The sequence below is a fragment of the Psammomys obesus genome, unplaced genomic scaffold, assembly GCF_907164565.1.
Source record: "Psammomys obesus unplaced genomic scaffold, mPsaObe1.curated_primary_1811, whole genome shotgun sequence".
NCBI classification, from domain to species: Eukaryota; Metazoa; Chordata; class Mammalia; order Rodentia; family Muridae; genus Psammomys; species Psammomys obesus.
Genome location: NW_026588368.1, coordinates 1,542,675 through 1,564,746, shown reverse-complemented (window position 1 = coordinate 1,564,746; position 22,072 = coordinate 1,542,675). Strand labels below are relative to the sequence as shown.

The 22,072-nt window shown below is 39.1% G+C and overlaps 1 protein-coding gene across 5 annotated transcripts in view; it reads right to left on the bottom strand.

Moving 5' to 3' along the window:
* Nucleotides 1–6,037: 6,037 nt before the first annotated feature.
* Zfand4 (zinc finger AN1-type containing 4) overlaps nucleotides 6,038–22,072 on the bottom strand; it is a 69,607-nt gene continuing 53,572 nt past the window's right edge. For 4 of the 5 annotated variants that reach the window (XM_055604306.1, XM_055604305.1, XM_055604307.1 and 1 more), the window contains 4 exons: nucleotides 18,258–19,433; nucleotides 17,640–17,694; nucleotides 8,003–8,120; nucleotides 6,038–6,986 (listed from right to left, as the gene is read on the bottom strand). In XM_055604306.1, the coding sequence (XP_055460281.1) occupies nucleotides 6,851–6,986; nucleotides 8,003–8,120; nucleotides 17,640–17,694; nucleotides 18,258–19,433 (1,485 nt within the window). In that variant the 3' untranslated portion in view covers nucleotides 6,038–6,850. Of the gene's footprint in view, nucleotides 6,987–8,002; nucleotides 8,121–17,639; nucleotides 17,695–18,257; nucleotides 19,434–22,072 lie in introns of those variants that run through there. The other variant, XM_055604308.1, reaches the window with a different exon arrangement.

Here is a 22,072-nt window from a genome sequence, read left to right as displayed (position 1 = left end):
CACACACACACACACACACACACACACACACACACACACACACACACCAGATTGTAAAACAAAATTTGTTGCAATTGTTGACGAGCTTGACAACAAGCTGGGTCACAGCTTGGGAGGTTTGTTGTTGGGTGCTTGTGGATTTTTTAGTTTCACTTTTCATTGTTTAATAAGCAGAGTTGGTGCTGGTTGTTTGAGAAGACAGTGCCCCGTGATTGACCCTTTGGATCTCTTCTTTGGTTGCAATTATGCAATTAATCCAGGGTAATGCTGTAACCCAGCCACTAGTGAGCAACAAGGCCCTGAGGATTTACATATCTAGATAAGTACATTTAAGAGCCATAGGCAACTCTCCAGTTTTCTCTTCTGCTACCACAACATTCAAGAGCATTGTGAAGCTCCATGAGATAAGCAGCCTGAGTCCACATTACTTTATTGGGCAGCTACCCTAGAAGACTGCTCAGATCACTGGGTTTCATATGAGTAAGAAATAAACTGTTGCAGCAAACCACTGAACTTTCGGGGATTAATTAGAAATCACAGCATAATATAGTATCTGTTGTAGACTGAATTCTATCTTCCAAATTAATGATGTTGAAGTTCTAATCCTTAATAGCTTTTTTTAAAATTAACTTTATTAGCTTATTCATTTTGTATCCCAGCTGTAGCCCCCTCCCTCGTCCTCTACCGATCCCACCCTTCTTCCCTCTTCTCCTCCTATGACCCTCCCCCCAGTCCACTGATAGGGAGGACCTCCTCCCCTTCTGATTGATCCTGGACTATCAGGTCTCATCAGGACAGGCTGCATTGTCCTTTCTCTGTGGCCTGTTAAGGCTGCACCCCCCTCAGGGGGAGGTGATCAAAGAGCAGGCCACTGATGAGTTCATGTCAGAGACAGTCCCTGTTCCCATTACCCTTAATACCTTTTAATAAGACTTTCACTCTTTGGGTTTTGGCTCAGTGATGTTTTGTTGCACAGATTATTCAAGGTCTGGCCACTTAGAGTATATTCATGTGACTCTTGTGTTCTTCTGACATGTCATTATTATTGGAGATTCATGGTGGGGTTTTTTTTTTTTTAATTTATTTTTTGGTTTTTCAAGACAGGATTTCTCTTGTGTAGTCTTGACTGTCCTGGAGCTTCCTCTGTAGACCAAGCTGACCTTGAATTTACAGTGATCTACCTCCCTCTGCCTCCCAGGTGCTGGGATTAAAGGTGTGTGCCATCACTGCCCAGCTGTTTTTTTTTTTTAAATTGTATGTTACTCTCTTAGTTTGTTTATATGTTTCCTGCCCCAGCACTATGACCAGCCTCCTCTCTAAGGCAGTATCATTGGGAAATTGTACTAGAAACCAAGATCTGGGCATGAGGCATCCTCACTGCTACTAGGGTACTATGTCCTCTAGGTCTTCTTATAGAAACTGCAGTGACACACAGTCACACACAAAAATGTTATTAAAAATTTAAAAATGGCTAAAGGACATATTTCTTTCAGTATTTTAAGTGGTGTTTAGTTTATGATCTCACTATTAATCTCAAAACTTAAGATGGAGATGGCTATATCACAAGACCTGAGAACAATGTGTCCTCAGTCCACTAAGACTTATAGACCCAGGTTAAATCTCCCCCATTCTGCCTCATTCAGTCAATCACTAACATCATGGTTAGGACGCAGTCGTGATAAAGAGGTCTTCCTTGAGATTTTGAATGCTAATCTTAGTCATAACAATCAACTCTATGTGTCACTGTGTGTGATTTGATGTCTAGAATATTGACGTCTGTCTTCTAGATTTCCTTCAAATGACTGCCTGCCAATCCCCAAGCAAGACTATATCCCTTTAGTCCAGATAGGCTGAGACTCTGGATATTTGGGTAGGTAGGCTCAACATCCCCAATAAGACTGAAGGAACTAATGGAGCCTCCCCCTTCTGAATCCCTTAAGATCCAAAAGGGAAATCAGGAAGGTTAGAGAGACAGGGAAGTATGGAGGCAGGAGAAAAGGCCTCCTCACCAGTCATATGGGTGAAGCTTCTTGCCTGACATTTTTTTTTCCTCCTTAGCTGTAAATCTGTATTTTCTAGGACTCCACCAGAGACTCCATTTACAGGAGGAAGACAAAAAGCCTGTGCCACCTCAGCCTTTCCTGGTTTTACCCTAATTTATCAAATCTCATCCAAAGCATCTCCAAGCCACCTCACCTCACTTATCAGAAGGGGGGGTTTCTTAGCAACCTTTTGAGAAATAACTTGAGAGACACCAAAATAGTATATATGACTAATGCAAAGGCATTAGTTGCCACTGTCCCTTGAGGAATCCCTTCAGCACTTTGCTGTCTTAATTTCTGCAACCCTCAGAGAGGCCGACATCCATGTCCTTGTCTGCGCCCTGTTTTCTCCTTGGGGCCCTTTTCATAAACCTCAGGATTAAGCTGTCCTAAAATAGTTTTACTTCCCAACTCTGCTTCTGACAGGCCATGTCTACAATTCTTTTCTGCATCAAATCCTGGGTAGCCTTGTTAGGGTCCCCAAGAGATAATGGGGGGGGGGGTTCACAGACCTGTGTATCTATACCAATGACAAAATGATGCTCCTGCCTCCGCCCCTCCTAAGTAACTCAGAGTACAGGTTTGCACCAGCACCCCCAGCTTTCATTTTTTTCTTAGAAGACTGAATAGGCACTTTGTGGATGATCCAGTCTTCTGTGTGCTCTTCGTTAGTTTTTTTTTCTTTATATTTTGCTTCTACAAACTTTACATTCTTCTCTCTTGAAATCTAATCAACTGAGCAGGGCACAGTGGCACACAGCTGTAATCCCAGCATGCTGGGAGGCTGAGGCAGGTAGAGCTCTGTGAGTTCAAGACCAGCCTGGTCTACAAAGAAAGTCTAGGACAGCCAAGGCTACCCAGAGAAACCCTGTTTCGAAATTTTTTTTAAAATAAACTATAGCAAATATTGTTGCCAAACAACACTGTATCCATTTCTAAACTCTTGTTTGAAGCTACTCAGGTAGAAAAGCAAAAAGGCCAGACAGTGATAGCATACACATTTAATCCCAGGATGAGGGAGGCAGAGGCAGGTGGATCTCAGTGAATTCAAGGACAGCCTGGTCTACAGCGTAAGTTCCAGGACCAGGGCTACACAAAGAAACCCTGTCTCAACACTACCACCACCACCCCAAAAAGAAAAGCATCACCACCTCCAAAAAAGAAAGAAAAGCAAAATACTTAACTTCCATATTTTCTTGCAATAGAATTCGGATCAGTGAAATGTCACTCAGCAAGCCATCTGAGCTCTCCAAAGTGGTGAAGTCCAACTCAGAAAATAAAAAATCTTTTTTTTTTTTTAAAAAAAACAAGTTTTCTCTACCCAGTTCTCCTTTATATTATTTCTCTTTTATATTATGAAAATTACAATTAGATAGTGGTCTGCTTAGCTAGTCAAAATCTTTGTACTGCAAAAACAAAACAAAAAACCTCTACCAGTCTATTTCACCATTATATTTCCAATACCTCATTACAGTCACTGTATGTGAGATGCACTGCATAAGCACTGAATGAGTCTGATAAAGCACTACTATCGAGTACTTACAAATTAGGGGATAGCTCCCCCCATGAATGCTGATTACATTCGTACATCCTAGCTCGCTGTTATATCTCTGAATATTTGAAGACTCCTAACACCTTAAGAGATTAAGATTGAGTTTTAAAAAATCCAAGACAATATCTGAAAATGTCTTCAGTTAAAACTGGTTTGTTTTTTTTAAAGAGGAGGAGCAGAATAAGTTATTTGAGCCAGGCTTTAAACTGAAAACAATGAGTAAAAAAAGTATGGGGTGCTGGAGAGATGGCTCTGCACTTAAGAGCACCAATTGTTCCAGAGGACCCGAGTTCAATTCCCAGCACCCACACGACAGCTTACAACTGTCTGTCACTCCAAGAGCTGACACGCATGCAGGATAAACACCAATGCACATGCAATTTCAAAAAAAATATTTGTGCTGCGTAAGCTACACCTATGTTTCTACAGCGTCAGAATTACAGCATAGCAGCATGCACACACACCATGTCAGTTTTCTCACCTTGACCGTACTCCTGGTTTCACTTGACTAGCATGACCATGCCCTCCACAAGTTCTACCTCACAATTCACAAAGTGGTTTTATACTGCAGAGAGGCTGAAAGGAGTTATGGGTGCCATGGGAGTTTAGAAATCTGTATAAAGAGCCCATTCTCTTCTCTCTCTCTTTCTCTCTCTCCCGGTGGTCAAATAAGGCACTACCAACCACTCAGGATGCTTCAAGGTGTAGGTAAGGATGAGTCCAAGGGTCCAAATGGCTTAAAGAGAACTTCAAATCAGCAGAGGAAAAAAAAATCATGCTGCTGAGGTGTATACATAGCAGGAAGTGGTGAAGATCCTGGGCAGAGTCCCAGCCACCTGACAAGTGGAGTCAATGCTGCTGCCATGCCACTCCGAGATGCCTTTTCCTTTGATGTATTTCAGAGGAGGAAGAGCACATCAACCGTTGATCCGGTGTTTGACAAACTCGCATACCTAGCTGTTTGGTTTTGGAGACAATGCCTCACAGTACAGCCCACGCTGACTTTAACTCAACATCCTCCTGAATCAGTCTCAACAGCAGTCTCATAACAAGTGTATGCCAGCACACCTACCCATGCCTGGTGCTCCTAAGGTGGTTTGATGTGTGCCCGTGTGCATCTTATATGTTAAGTTCACAATTCTGTATGGATAACTTACCAGGCTATGCTGGGTAGCCAGCCAGGCAAAATGGCAAAACCCTGTCTCAAGGCAGTAAAGTGGAGAGTTATAAAAACATTGACAGGACAGAGATGGACAATCCAAGGCTTTCTCAGAGGCCCCAATGAGAGGACAAAGGGAACCAAGTTCTGTGTCTTTGCCCAGGAGTAGGCTTAGCAAGATCCAGTCTGGTGCTGGTGGCCAGGCCTCAAAGGAGTTAAGGTTTTGATTCCTGAGAACGTGGCTTTTCCCCCTAAAGACAGTGGAGTTTGTAATCAGTCCCAAGGCCATTATGTGCTCAGTCTGTGATACTCTTGAGATATCCTGTGCTCCCTTTTGTACAACACTGTTTGACTTCTTCCTGCTAACTTCACCCCATTATATGATAGTATATGCTGACTCTATCCCACTTCTCCCCTGGAAATAGCATATAAGATGCTGTACTTCCTAATAATAAGCTTGCTTGGCATAAGATCTCCACACCCAGCATACCTACCTTCTTATCTCCGACCCAGCTCACTTAGGACCATGTCACTGAAGAGCAACTAATCTAGCTCACTTGACATCCTGCTCTGGCCTCCCTCATCTATCCTCTGAGGGCAGTCACACACTCACATATCTGAATGCACTCATGCACTTACATATGCACACCACACACACAAAGCATACCTCTAGCAGAGTGTAGTAACTCAAGCCCATAATCCTAGCACAAGAGAGACTGAGGCTTAAAAGCTGCTGCAAAATCAAAGGCTTGCCCAGACTACATTGTAAAAAGAAAAATGTAGTCTCTAAAAAACCAAACCAAAACAAAACAAAAAAGTATGCCCTCCATCTTTAATTGCAAGGCTTCTCTATTACATTTTTAACAACTTTTTTACCATTCTCTTTTACAAATGTACTTCACTATAGGTCTGATGCCATCTTTGTCTATCAATATTCAGTCTCTTACAAGAAATAAGAGAAGACTATCAGGAGTTCTCTAGGCAACCCTCAGTGGATTAAGTGGTCTATGAAGCACCAAAGTAACCTTCAGAAGCTCCTGTAGAAGACCAGAGTGCAGCCACAGCTAGGCCACCTAACAGCTGTTGCCTGAGGCTCAACATCAGCTTCATTAGCCCTCCAAAGTCCTGAATGGTAAATTGATTACACCTAAGAACACAGTTCTTAGAATACTTAAAATAATACTTTCATACTGCCAGTCATTTTCCCCAAGTATAATAAATCACTGATTTATCTAAGTACTTTATAAAAGAAAATGTGTTGTAAATAATCAAATAAAGTCATAGTGAAGTTGAATATTTATTTGAATTTCCCCTGTAAAAGCACTCAATACGTAAGAAAAATAAACCAAGTTTGTGAGACTTTTAAAAATATATATATAGCCATTTTTTGAAAAGTGGAAAGCTGGTTTCTGTTTTCAATGGCAACAGGGAAGACACTGTTATTTTGAAACTACCATTTAAAAAGTAGTATTTTAAGAAATGTATACTATATTAACATGATGTGTTCTACAGAATGGATACACATATGAATGCCAATCTGAATATGGAAGAAATATATGTGTTAAAAATCACACTGGAAAACGAATGTTCTTTAAAAAGAACTTGCTAGTAAACCTCATGAACTCTCACACGTGGGATTTATATTTAAAAACTCCCATCTACCCTATCCCCACAAGAAATGAAAGACAAAAGGTCAAGATGTGCTCGGTTTCAATAGAGCCATTACAGAACCACTCATTTCTGGATTACATGGAAGCCTGGTTACAGGGACAATAGTAACTTCCTAAAGTGCATCTTTTGAAGATTTGTCTAAGAAATAATTCCAATCTCAAATATAAAACACTTAACACAGACATTCAATAACAAAACTAAATCATTATAGTGTAAAGTTTTTAAAACTACTTTTAAAACTTTTGATTCACCAAAAAATAAAGACATCAATACAGTAGGCATTTTCATTCTCCAACAGTATGCACTGTGTGCTCTTGTTATTTGGCAAATCTTTTGGAGTCGAACAAAAATAATGCAGTCTAAACAATATTTCTTCTGTCAATATAATGGGATTCCTCAGGCAGAGCAGCAAAGCGCAGAGAAGAGCTAGATTTTGGGAAGTTTTGGTGCGTTAACCACAGGATTTGCCTCCTGCAAATATCTCCTCCCTGCGCTTTTGTAGTCATACGTGCAGCCATGAGTTTCTGCATAGCGATGAGTTGCACAGAAGTTGTTCCCACATCTAAAGCATAAAGAAAAGGTTATGTGAATAGTCACATTTCCATGGAGGTTCATCTTTTTAGCAGAGAAAAACTTGACTTCAGGTAGTGCGACAAAAGCCCTCTGGACCTCCTTAGCAAATTCAGCACTGACGGCTCTCTTCCACTCATCAGTAAGAAGCCCCCCAAAAGAATAAGGTAATTGTTCATCAGTTACAGCTATATATCTTTTTGAAGAAAAAAAAATGAAAAGCTGGTAAACATGTCCACCATATCTCTTAGATTAGTAAATTTTAATTCTAAGAAATGAAGTCTCATGAGAAAATTAGATTATATAAAAATTAGCTGGCAAGGCTGGGCATGGTAGTTTATATGCTTTTAATCTCAACAGGAGGCAATGGCAGGTAGATATTTGTGGATTCAAGGCCAGTCTGGTGTACATAGCAAGATCCAGGCCAGCCAGGGCAAATCATGAGACTCTGTCTCAAAAAACAAACAGAATCTGCAAACCAACAAAAAGCTATGTCATGAGAGAACACAAAACACATGTTAGCAACGAAATAAGTTATTTTTATGTGAATAGAATAACGGCCACAATTCTTTTTGATGTTTGTCCTGACACTAAGGGCAGATATCAATCAATGCTAATGAAAGACATACTTACAAAAAGAAAAAAAATTAAAATATATATACGTTTTGAAATAACTGTACCAAATGTTAAAATATATAGTAAACTGTCAAATCTGATTCAGTTTTGTTCAGTTTAAAATAGACTCTGCAAGGAGAGGCTCTTCCAAGTAATATTCAAAACATCTGGGATTTTATATCCTAGTTCAATGACTGTCGAGTCTCTACTTATACCTTTTGGCAACTGATGAGTTAGCTATCTCTCTCTAGCCAATTAGGAATTCATCTGAGGGTTGCTATTAGAACATCATCTGTATGTTATAAATGGCCATTTAAACATGGTTTTATTCTGTATAATTCCCACGCTGAGTCCCCACAGAGAAAGCCTCAGCTTCTCCAACTGGCCACCTGCCTGCATTCGAAGCTAGTGGCCAGTCCTGTTTTCTTTCCACAAAGAAAACAATGTTTCATTATTTTCTTCTTTGTTTGAAGAGGAGCTTTCACAGGTGGAAGGTGGTGGGTACTTTCTCCTGTTTAGAGAAGGAATACCTTATTAATACAAACATAAAATTCTAAATTTGAACAGGTACTAAGTATTACATTCCTGTCTTAGTACCAGTCTATATAAATTTAATTTCTAATATTTTATATCTAAAATAATTTATGAAATCTACCAGTGAGGTGGCAGCAAAATGTATGTGTGTATCATGTTTCTTCTAAGTAGGACTTGAGTTTTTTACACAGAAGGGTACACTGCGTGTACACACTAATACTGTTGTGATCACACCTGAGGGTGAACAACCTAAGTACAGTCCAGCAAACATTAAAAAGAATTAAGAAAAATCCTATCTGATGAGAAGCACCAGAAGATCATGAAACTGATCTTTCACGCCAGAGAGTAAATTTATCAACAATGTAAACAAGCCATTTGTTTTCTTTTGTTTTTTTCTTTCAAAACCTTGATTAGTTTTAAGATAACAGAACCAAGGGCCTATCAGGTAAAGGCAATCTGAACTCAATAACTATCACGTGATAGAAAGAGAAAACTAATCAAAAAATCTCTTGACTTCTGCCATGGCATGCACTGGTCCCCATTCTTCACACACACAAAAAGACAAAGTTGGCCTGCCCCACCCCCATTCTTCATGGGGAGGATCGTGTTAAAATGGGATTTGGAGGTACGAGGAGATTGCTATGATTGTATTTCATTGTATCCATGCATCAAAATAAAAAATCTTAAAAAAACAAAACAAAACAAAAAAACCCAGATAGCCTGGCACAGTAGCACACACCTGTGATCCCAGCACTCTTGGAGGCAGAGGCAGGTGGATCTCTTTGACTTCGGGGCCAGCCTGGTTTACAAGGCTAGTCCAGGGCAGCCAAGGCTACACAAAGACACCCTGTTTCAAAATACCAAAATAAATAAATAAATGCCTAAATAAATAAATATAATAAAAAAGAAATAGATAGTAAAACAATGTTTTAAGTGCATTTAATGCCAACTCAGTTTACATATGTAAAAAGCTTCTGAACATTTTTGTTGTTGTTGTTTTTAAACAGGGTTTCTCTACATAGCCCTAGCTGTCCTGGGACTATGTAAACCAGGCTGGCTTCGAACTTAGAGATCTGCCATTCTCCGCCTCTCTAGTACTAAAATTAAAGGTGTGTGCCACCATGCTTGGCTATCTCTGAACATTTTAAATGTGCTATAACTATGTAAAGTATATTATTCAATAGTGAGTGAATAGATTTAGCTTAAGTCCACAGCACTAGCTTTCTAAGTATATTTACTAAACTCTATACACCGTAACAATTTGATAGTTTGGCTTAAAAATAACACAACTATTATAATGAAAAAATAAAGCAATCATTAATTGCCAAGTTATATAGTTTCATAATGGACTAGAATGTTAATTAACCCCAAAATATCAATAAATGTTAGGCCTTAAGCAGAAAGGCTCAAAGCTGCTATACATAGTTGTTGAAAGGAGCAATACAAGTGCACAGAGATGTCTGGTAGAATTCAGAGGCCAAGGAAGACAGCAGGAACAAGTCTCAGGAATGGAACAGGGCACTGTGTATGGTGTGTAGGCATTCTACATAACTGGAAAAGGTGTGGTAGGTTGAGATTAATATTTGTTTGGTAATTAAAGTTTTGTAAGATCATTTATTGGTTCATACTTCAATTAGTGGATGCTATGCCTTTTTCTTTCTTCTTTCTTTCAAGATAGGGTTTCTCTGTATAATCCTGGCTGTCCTGGAACTACCTCTGTAGACCAGGTTGGCCTCAAACTCACAGAGGTCCACTTGCCTCTGCCTCCCAAGTGCTGGGATTAAAGGCATGCATCACCACCGCCTGGCTATGACCTTTTTAAAACACATACACACACACACAAACTGGGTGACTGTAATCCTAGCAAAATAAATCTTCTTTACCACCTGTCTAAAAGGCACTCCTAATTCTTATATAAAACTAGAAACACAAAATTGAAACAACTGAATGACCCTAGTGGTGTCTGAAGCACCGATCTAGGTAATGAAAGCTTGATTCCTCAAATGCTGTTGGAAATACCAAAAACATTTCACTAAGCTGATGAAATAATTTTTACTTCTTAAAAAAAAAATAGAATACTGAAAGAATTGCTTAGGTAGAGCACATGCTAAGCCTTCATGTGGCCCTGCATTCACTCTCCAGCTCTCAAGTAAAAGGAAAGAGGCTCTTCCACAGTACATGGTGATCTGTTACGGAACAGCCAATGGGAGCTTATGTACTAGCAACTGTCTTTGAACTCAGACTTAGTATGTTCTTTCTTGATTGATGGTATTAAACTCTGTTGCTATAAACTTAGTTCAGTACAGTCATATTTTCATCATTTTTCTTTCTTTTGAAATGCTTAACTCAGAACTTTTCAACTTTCCTTTATTCAAGTGCTTCTGTGAATGTTCAAAGACAACATAGGGTTGTGACAAGTAAGAGGTGTAGTACAATCCCCTCCTCTGAGGAGAAGGAGAGGGTGGAAGGAGGGGAATGTGGGGTGCGACTGGGAGGAGAAGAGGGAGGGGGCGCAGTCAGGCTGTAAAGTGGTTAAATAAAGGAGGCAGCACAAAAACAGAATGGCAGTTATCTCCTCTGACAAGTTTCTGTGAATGCTTCTAGCCATTCAGAGAGAACTGCGGATTAGTCATCTATTCCACAGTAGGAGCCATTACTAGCATGTGCCATTCTAGGATTCTTTAAATTGGTATTGAAAGCTAACTGTCCAGAGTCATTTCCTGGGCATTTACCACTTTAAGCATTCTCCTGAAAAAAATAGCATCCATAATTTCCTCCCCTAGTAAAATGTTACTTATCCTGTAAGGCATTCTTAATTACCTACTCAGCTCCCTAGAGTCCTCTCATAAGTGTGTCAACCATGAACAAAATGAAGTAACACTCAAGTGATGAGTTACTTTTCAAAACAGGATGAAAGGTATTTGGAAAAACTAACTCCTTTCCTGGTTGCTAGCTAAATATGTTATCTCACACTATAATCACTCACCCAACAGAAATCCAATGGGTGATAAATTAATCCAAATGCAAGCTTGGGAGTTGGCTGTCTGAAGCTGATGGCTACAACCACAACAGTGGGTAAAATCTCTAAAGGATACCTGATAGTGAAGAGAATCAGCAGAAGAACTTATAATTTGCTTTACAGATATACAGATCCTTCTGGGTACCCAGGATTACAGTATTATTACTCTGAGAGGAAACAGCAGGTGTCATAGGATCTAGTCTGAGGAATCATGAGTTGTTGGCAGCTCTTGATGCCTTGAACACAAGTTAGATCAAACGATGACAAAAACTGTTATATGTGAAGAGAAAGAATTTTTAAAAACAGTACAGAAGAAACAGATTTTTAATAGAAGAGTTGGGATCCAGCTTGCTAGTAAAGTATTTGCCTGGAATGCTCAAGGCCTTGAATTTGATCCCCACTACCACAAAATAAACAAAATCCTAACCAAGAAAACAAAAGCAAATGAAAAAACTACAATAACTAATATTTCACAATTAAAGAGAAGGAAAGAGAACTAGGATATAATCTTGGTGGTAAACCAGCAGCACAATGTCAGAAGAGCAATGAATGGATGAAAAGAAGCAATTGTGCTGGAAGCATAGGTCAGCAAGCAGAGATGACAAACTCCCCAAAGATCATGAACACAGGACAGATCTGAGTGTATGACAAGGGAAAATAACATTACTTGTCATGGAAATTTTGGTTTCTTTAAAAACTCAGCTATGTTACGTAAGCAGGTCTTTGTTTTAATCCCAAGTAGGTCTTTGTTTTAATCCCAAGTGTGGGATATGAGATTGCCTTAGTTTGTCCACAGCTGATAATTGCCTCATGTTGCACAGAGAGGGGCGTGATCTTTGCCAGATGCAGTTAATATAAATAAGAGAGCCCAGAGAGAGAAGGATTGGTGCCTTAGGGGAGAGGAATAGAGAGAAAGCTTAGATAATGCTTCAAAGAAAGAAGATGATTGCTGACCATGTTTGCTGGTTTGCTGGGCAGTTAGATATCCTGATGACTGAGATTGGTATTGCCCCAAAAGAACCTGACCACCCTACCCAACCAGAGAAGTAAAGAGGCCTATGTCCCCTTTCCCTTCTAACCTTCTTTCTCTCTTACTTAGGGCTGGAGGATTGGAAAGGAGGCAGAGGCTTTAGGAACCCCAAAATAAAGTAGAGTTTAAAAACAGTGCCTACAATTTCTAACACTAAAAGAGGATACATGATAGTAGCCACAACAGAGTCATACTGACATAAACATCAACATGTAGACCGATGGACTAGTAGCCAACAGAAAAAGCCCAGGGTCACATTGATAAAAGGCAGAATTCTACCAGATCTTCAAAGAAAACTAACTGCACTCACATTATTCCATAAAATACTTTTAAAAAAAATTAGATGAATGAAGGCAAGGACTTTAATTATTAATATGATCCCAAACCTTAAGGAGAATATGAATAAATGCCATAATGAAGCCTATAAAAATACAAACAATTGAATGAAATAATAAAAAACAATTGAAATATGAAAACAGAATTAGAATTGCTACAGAAAGGCCAAACTGGAATAAAAGAGGAAACACTTAGGAAATAATCCAAAAGCTCAAAGGAAAGACCCACCAACAGATTAAAAGACATGGAAGGGAGAATTTCAGAACTTGAAGACGGGGTAGAAGAAATGGATAAATCAGTCAAAGAAAATGTTAAATCTAAAACAACAAAATCCAGATACAAAACATCGAGGAAATCTGGTACACTATAAAAAAGCCAAATCTATAAATAATGAATACAGAAGAAAAGAAAAGAAACATAGGTACAGAAAACAAAGGCACAGAAAATATTTTAACAAAATCACAGAAGAAAAATTCCCAAATCTAAACAATGAGATCCCTACAAAGGTGCAGGAGACATACAGAATACCAGACAGGACCATAAAAGAAACTCTGCATGACAAACAATAATCAAAACAGTAAATGTACAGCATAATGGAAGGACAGTAATAGCTGGACAGGGGAAAAAGACTGAGTCACAGAAAGGTAGGCCTGACTTCTCCGTGGAGATTCTGGAAGCCCGAAAGGGCTTGGACAGATATTTCACAAGCTCTGAGAGACCACATGCTAGCCCAGACTACTACATCCAGCAAAACTTCCAATCATAACTAAGGAGAAAGGAAAACATTTAATGATGATAAAAATATTCAGAGACTATTAGAAGGAATAATTCAGTCTGAAGAGATTAACTACACCCAAAAGAAAACACACACACAAGTCCCAGAACAGTTAACCAAAAGAGGTTTGAAACTAAACAACAGGGCTTTGCGCTGGTGCACCCTAACATCTACACCATCTACAATCTGCTGGAGCACAAGAAAAGGCCAGTCCTGCAGATCCAAAGCTACAGGATCTCCACGATACAGGACAACAATAGGATATCCGAGAAGAATCCCTGTGAGGAGCCAGTATTCGTACAGGAATTAATTAAACACTACTGAATGAGAACTCTCAATGTTAATGGTCTCAACTTCCCAATTAAAAAGAAAAACATACAGACTATCAGATTGGATTAGAAACAAAATCCATCAAAAACAAAAACCATCCTAAGGTAAAAGGTATTCCAAGCAAACAAAACCAAGAAGCAAGTCACATAGCAATGTAGTGTCTGACAAAAATAGATTTCAAAACAAAACTAATCAGAAGATACAAAGAAGAATACTACATAGTCATGAAAAGAAAAATTTACCAAGAGGGTAATACAATTTTAAACATTTATTCACAAAATCTCCACTTTCATAAAACAAATGCTACTATGTCTAAAACCACACATTGATGCTAACACAGTAATACTGGGTGAGTTCAATACCCCCTTCTTACCAGTAGATAGATTATCCAGACAAAAATTAAATAAGGAAACTGGAATTAAATAATATCATAGATCAAATGGATCTATAAGACATCTGTCTATTGGTGGAAGGGGTTATTTAAGTCACTCAGCAAAACAAACAACAAGATTGACAAACTCTTGTCCAAATTAACCAAAAGGGAGAAAATTCAAATTAATAAAATTAGAGATGAAAAGAGAGACATTACAAAGGTTGCTGAAGAATTTCAGAGAATCCAAAAGACACAGTTTAAAAATCTGTATTCCAACAACTAAAAAACTTAAAAAAATGGATGAATTTCTCAATATATGTGACCTACTAAAACTAAATCAAGATCAAATAAGCAATTTAAACAGTCCTATAACCCCAAATGAAAGAGAATCAGTAATTAAAAGTCTCCTCAAAAACAACCACAGCCAGACAGATTCACACAGAATTTTAGCAGACCTTCCAAGGAGAATTAACACCAATACTCTTCAAATAATTCTGTAGAAAAAAAACTAAAGGAATTTTTATAATTCTTTTTATGAAGCCACTATTACTCTGACAGTAAAACCACACAAAGGGGGCTGGAGAGATGGCTCAGAGGTTAAGCACACTGGCTTTTCTTCCAAAGGTTCCTGAGTCCAATTCCCAGCAACCACATGGTGGCTCACAACCATCCATACTGAGACCTGGTGCGCAGGCAAAACATGCAGGCAGAATGCTATATAAATAATAAATAAATCTTAAAAAAAATTAAATGAGTTTCAGGCCAGCCAGGGGTTATAAAGTAAGCCCCTACCTCAAAAGGCAAACACACACACACACACACACACAAAGACCCAACAAAAACAGAAAATTATGGACCAATACCTCTGTGAACATAACAGCAAATATTCTCAATAGAACACTAGCAAACCTTTTTCAAGAACACATAAAAAGATTATCCAACACACAATCAGATGGATTTCAGCTTAGAGATGTAATGACAGTTCAGTATACATATCAGTAAACCTAATCTACCACATAAACGGATTGAAAAACAAAATTCACATGATCATCTCATTAGATGCAAAAAAAAAAAAAAAGGCCTTAAAAAGTCCTGGGAAGACTAGGGATACAAGGGAATCACCTCAATATAATAAAGGGAGTCTACAGCAAGCCCACAGCCAACATCAATCTAGAAAGAAACTCAAAGCATTTCCACTTAAATCAGGAACAATACAAGGATATCCATTCTCTCCATACCTATTCAATATAATATTTTAACTCTTAACTTCAATCAGCAATAAGACAACTATCATATCTTTATTTGCAGATGATATGATTTTATACATAAAAGACTTTGAAAAGTCAACCAGGAAACTTCTACAGATGATATAAACACTTACTGGATTTGGCAGTCATTTCTTGGATATGACATCAAAGCCTGAGTACCAATAAAAAAATAAATCAACTAGACTTAATTAAAACTAACCTAAAAATGTGTACATCAAAAGATGTTTTCTTTTGTAAATTTTTTCTTCTATCTGTCTACTTTATTTGGGGGCACACATGTGGGATCATGCATACGGAGGTCAGAGGACATGTACAGCAGTTGATTCTCTCCTTCAACCACATGGATCCTGGGGACTGAACTAAGATCATAAAGCTTGGCAGATAGTGTTTTTACCTGCTGAGCCATCTGGATAGCCTTCAAAAGATATTTTCAAGAGAATAAAAAAGCCATTCATAGAATAAAGAAGTCAATAAAAACCACCCTGGATCAAAAATATACAAATAACAGAAATATCCAATAAGCACATTATGCAAGTGGTATCACTAACTAGGGAATAAATATCACTCATCATTCCAGAAAAACAAATATAGAACACAGTAACAAATTTCATATTCATTCCAGTAGCAAGTACAAAAACAAAACAGTAAGAGCCTAAACCAGGAAATAAATTGCCGACAAGAATGTGGAGAAACTACAGTCAATATACACTGTTAGAAGGTATAGATGATATAGAAAAAGCGATATAATGATTACTTAAAATATTTAAACTAAAGAGTAGATGATCCAACAATTTTACTTTTGACACATATATGCAAAATAACTGAAGGTTTGCTTGTTACATTCATAGTCACAGCAGTATTATTGTAGCTAAAATGTGGAAGCAACCCATGCGTGTACTGACTGACGAATTGTTAAATCTAAAACATGTGAACAATGGGATGTCATGAGCTTTAAAAAGGAACTCTGACATATGTGATAACATAAATGAACCCTGGAGATATTATCAATAAAATATGGCATCCCAAATATTACAAATATTACCCATGAAGCACTTAAATCATAAACTATGGAGATAAATAAAATAACAATTGCCAGAGACTGTAGTTGCTACAAAAAAGGAGATGGTGAATTTTTGTGGCATTGTGGTGGTGTTTAACACCTTTAGCATAAGATCTCACTACAACGCCCAAACTACTCTTTAAAGTCCTAAGCTCATGTAATCCTCCTGCCTTAGTTTCTCAGCCTCAGCCTTCTCAGGAGTTACAACTACAGGTACATGTCATACAGTTTTCCCACCAGAAGTTAAATATCCAGTGAATAAAAAAAGTTTGGTCTGGCAAAAGCGAAGACTTGCAGAGAACTAGTAATGGATGTGGTCAGGGTTGCCAAACATGTGAATGTACTTAATTCTGTGAAACTACACATTTAAAAACGATTAAAAACCAGGATTGGTGATACATGGATAGAATCCAGTATCTGATATGGAGGTAGAAAAATATAATGAAAGTTCAAGGGCATCCTCAGCTATATAATGAGGGAGAAACCAGCCTAGGCTAAACAAGACCATGTTTCAAACATCAAAAACACATAATTAAGAAGAAGTTTTATGTGCACTTTGCCACTTTTTAAAAAACTTTAAAAATGTAAATGCATGTATCAGAACTTTTATACTCTTAGGCCTCATTTAAAAAAATGGGAAGCCTAAGAGTATCTTTAAAAATTAAAAACATAAAAGTCCACAACATGGCAAACTATATTTAAATCTCCAGGGCTGCAGAGCACACCTTGGATGAGTTTACTGCCACACTGGTCTGGTTGTTAAAACATAAAGGGAGGAGATATTAAAGGCTCCCTCCTCCTGGCATACAATGAGCAGCCTAGGCATCTTCAGTGAGCTAACACTGAAAGAACAGTGTTGTTAGAGCCTCTTCTGCTGCTGTGTATAGAAAGGGAGTGGCCCAGAGATTACCCTTTTCTTTGTTTATAAATAACCAGTTTATCAGAAAGAAATACTCACCACTCCTTTGACAGCAGATCAAAATATTAAGTAAACCTCAGGGCCAACATAGCAGCCCACTATAGCTTTAACAATGGCAAGCCTCTGGTGAAGGTGATAATTCTTCTATAATCTTGTCTTTTCACAGAGACCACTGCTCTCTCAAACATGAAATACCAACTTAAGATAGTTTAATTTCCACATGTGCTACCCTTGTGGTCAGGTCACAAATTATTTTCTGGAATGAAACATTTAGGAGAGTTTACCCTGTACATACCACAGAGAACGTTCTTGTCATCTCTCCTTGAAAATTCAAGCGTGTTAATGCTGTGATTCGTATGTTGTTTTCAAAATTAGCTGTAGCTTACCTACTCTTTTCCCTGCTGCTGCATTATTTCCACTCATTCCAATACCACGAGCAGACTACAATTAAAACACAAAACACCTACAAAGGTGAGTCAATGCAGAATAGATCTCTAAACATCAAGTACTTGTATTCTTTTACTAAAATGCTGATGGGCATCCATTGTACATTATATACTCTATTTTTTTATTTAAATTAACGTGGAATCTAATGTTGTTTGTTATGCTTATTATTTACCCTTAAAAGAGGAAAATTTGATGGCTTAGGTAAGAGTGTTGGCACTGGAAAAAGCTTCAATGAAACTACATATCACTGAAAAATACAGAATGACAATGAACGTGGCAGTAACACTTTTAATTACAGCACTTGGAAGCTGGAAGCAGGATCAGAATTCAAGGTCTTCCTCACAGTCCAAGGACAGCCTGAGCTACAAGAGAAACCTGTCTCAAAACATCAAAGAGCAACCATCAAATAGATTTCCTACAAGTTAGACAAGCATTTTAGTAAAATTTATGGAAAAATAATTCAATTATAGGCATCTTTATTTATGTAAATAAAATCCTAACTTTGAAAGTCACTCACTACCAGACTAACTAGAACAAACTGAAAAGAAAATACTTACTAGAAAAAAATCTGTAGGTTCTGACTGGGGAGAACTTTTCCTAAGGTTTTCATCCTGAAAATGCTGGAAGTTTGTAGACAACCCTATTCCAGAGGGCCGAAGCCTGCCTGCCCCACGTGTGCTCTGCAAACTGTCTCTACTTGCACTCCGTGCCAGTGAAGCCAAAAAGCCATTATTATTTACACAACCAACAGGCTCTTTTGAAGCTTTGTTGGCCATTTCTGTGATATCTCGAGCTTCAACTTTGGAAATAACATCAGATTTTTTCCCGGGCGAATCGACTTTAACACCACGGAAGCGAGCAGTCCTAGAGAAAGAAGAATCTGCTATGGTTCGGATGTCCAGTTCCCGCAGGGTGTTTTGTGGAGTAGATACTGAGGAGTTGCCAGACTCAAAACATTTCGACTGTCTCTGCGGCTTCACCAGAGAACTGTGTAGCGACACTGGTGCAGCACAGAGAAGGGGTGACAGGAGCCTGTTCTTGTGAGAGCTCGACTCTCTGTGGTTAAGCACTGCACTGTCTATGGGGTCACTACTCAACACTCTTGCCACATGGTTCAGAGGCTGCTCTGCTGCTCTCAGGCCTCTATCACCTTTTGAGAGCGGGAACTCTGGAGTTACCTTTCCTATGCCTTCCATACCACTGCTCTGCTCGTCACCATTTCCTTCTGTAAACGGAGCAAAAGGACCTACTTCCGGCAAGAGCAACTCCTCATCTACACATTCTTCTGACCGTGGAAATAAGACTGCGTCATCCTCGTTATTAGATGGCAAATTTCCTGAGAGGTGCTTTGTCCGTCTGTGCAGGGATGATCCAAGATGAAGAACAGACTCTGCAAGCTCTTTGTCACTTTCCAATTCTATATGGGTCAACTGAGGAAGCAGTCTGACGCTACTCGTGGGCTGAGAGAGTGGGTTAATCTCCCAGTTATCATCCTCCTTCAGCAGCTCATTCTTGAGAGATGACACCGGTCTATCGGCAGGGACCTGAGCTGTGGGGCTTGTGCCTGCATTCCTGGATGTTTCGGGGAGATATGCATTCCCAGGAGAAGGCAAACCAGATTGCCCAATGTGAGGGAGGACTCTTAACAGTCTGTGCCGGGCTGCGGTTGTGGAACTGCTAGAAGGTCGAGGAGCTAGAGGTGGGCGAGGTTTTACCTTGACAACTTTCTTAGGCTACAAGAAAAGAGCGCACATGTAATTCCTCAACATAGTTATTTCTGTCCATCAGCAAGAATCAGTGGAGAAAATGTTACTTACCATATGGGCATTTTTTTTTTTTTTTACCTCAATTTACAGTGCTCAAAAAAGCTGGGTGTGGTGTCACACACCTGTAACGCTAGCACTGGGGAGGCTGAAGCAAGATGTCTGTTATGAGTTTGAGGCCAGCCTACCTGGTTTACAGAATCCATTCCATTCCAGCCTAGGCCACAAGGTGAGTCTTCTCAATACGAAACAACAACAAGGAAATGCTGTAAAGTGTTAAAAATCTTAAGACTATGATTGAGAAGATTTTGTTATATTACTTTATTGGGCATACTTTTCTGAAGATGATAAAGAATAATAATTTTGTTTTATTTTTCTCACAATCAATTCTTTCTCAGGCTTTTACTAAGAGGAGAATGTTGATTATATGATATGGCATTTTCCCCAGCAAGCTGACTGAGGGTACAGGTGGACTCAGAAAAAAGGCTAAGAAGACCAACCTGCTGACCTTGAAAAGACTGTTCCCTTTGTTGGTTTCTGTGGACTCAGATTTCAGGAAGGTTCCTACCCTAACCCATCACAGTAGTTATTGTGCCTCCGCTACCTGTGCAATCACAATATTTTATAATAAACATCTCCTTTTCTTCTGAGCCTGAAATACACAGATGCATACCAGGCAGACACGACATATAAGAAGAAAAAAAGATCCTTTTTCTAAAAAAATCAAAGAATCCCTTGTGCAGAGTTACTAATGGAGTCCCTTGAGATGAGATCTCACATGTGTTGCCACAGCTCACTGATGGAGAAATCAATCTTCCCGAGATTTCAGTGACGGAGGACTCTATGGCGCCTAGACTTGGATCCATATGGCTGTTATTCTGGTGTTGTCTCCTTTTGCTGCACTGAGTGCCTTAGTCATAATATAACTGCATATTGCATACATGAACCTAGTTTGTCAGTAAACCAAGGATTGAGCCTGCCCTCCACCAACACAAACTTTACAAATAAGTTATCAGAGAAAGGGTGAAGTTGAGAGCTCAAGTGAGGAATCTTAGCTCTTAAGCACAGAGCTAAGTCAGCAGACTTAGGATTGAAGTCGAATGACACTCCAACAGCCTGGCCTATAAGAAATACATACTTAAAGCTGTTAGAAGGAAAAAGTGGGGAAGAGCCTTGAACTCATTGACACAGGAGACAACTTCCTGAACAGAACACCAACAGCACAGGCTCTAAGATCAACAATCAATAAATGGGACCTCATGAAATTGAAAACCTTCTGTAAAGCAAAGGACACTGTCATCAGAACAGTCTACAAACTAGGAAAGGATCTTCACCAACCCTATATATGACAGAGGGCTAATATCCAGAATATATATAAAGAACTCAAAGTAATCCAATTAAAAAATGGAGTACAGGGCTAACCAGAAATGTTGCAATAGAGAAATATTGAATGGCAGAGAAACACTTAAATGCTCACCGTCCTTAGTCATCAGGGAAATGCAAATCAAAACGACCCTGAGATTTCACCTTCACCCATCAGAATGGTGAAGATCTAACACATGCTGGAGAGGATGTGCTGTCCATTGGTGGGGGGATTGCAAACTTGTACAAGCACTTGGAAAGCAATCTGTGCTTTCTCAGAAAATTAGGAATAGTGCTTCCTCAAGATCCAGCTGGATCACTCCTAGGCATATATCCAAAATATGCTTAAGTATACAACAAGGACTTTTGCTCAACCATGTTCATGGCAGCTTTATTTGTACTAGCCAGAATCTGGAAACTACCCAGATGTCCCTCATGTGAGGAATGGAACCAGATATTGTGGTACATCTACAAAATGGAATACTACTCAGCAATTAAAAACAAGGAAATCATGAAATTTGCAGGCAAATGGTGGGAACTAGAAAAGATCATCCTGAGTAAGGTATCCCAAAAGCAGAAAGACACACATGGTATATACTCACTTATAAGTGGATATTAGACATATAATATAGGATAAACATACTAAAATCTGTACACCTAAGGAAGTTAAGCAAAAAGGAGGATGCTCAATCCTCACTCAGAAAGGTAAACAGGACAGACATCAGAAAAGGGAGAAAACAGGGAACAGGACAGGAGCCTACCACAGAGGGACTCTGAAAAACTCTACCCAGCCGGGTATCAAAGCAAATGCTGAGACTCATAGCCAAACTTTGGACAGAGTGCAGGGAATCTTGTGAAAGAAGAGGGAGATATAGAAAGACTTGAAGAGGACAGGAGCTCCACAAGGAGAGCAACAGAACTAAGAAGTCTGGGCACAGGGGTCTTTTTTGAGACTGATACTCTGACCAAGGATCATGCATGGAGATAACCTAGGACCCCTGCACAGATGTAGCCATGGCAGCTCAGTGTCCAAGTGGGTTTCCTAGTAAGGGGAAAAGGGGCTGTCTCTGACATGAACTAAGAGTCTGGCTCTTTGATCACCTCCCCCAGAGGGGGAAGCAGCCTTACCAGGCCACAGAGGAAGACAATGCAGCCAGTCCTGATAGGCTAGGGTCAGAGGGAAGGGGAGGAAAACCTTCCCTATTAATGGACTTGGAGAGGGGCATAAGAGATGATGAGGGAGGGAT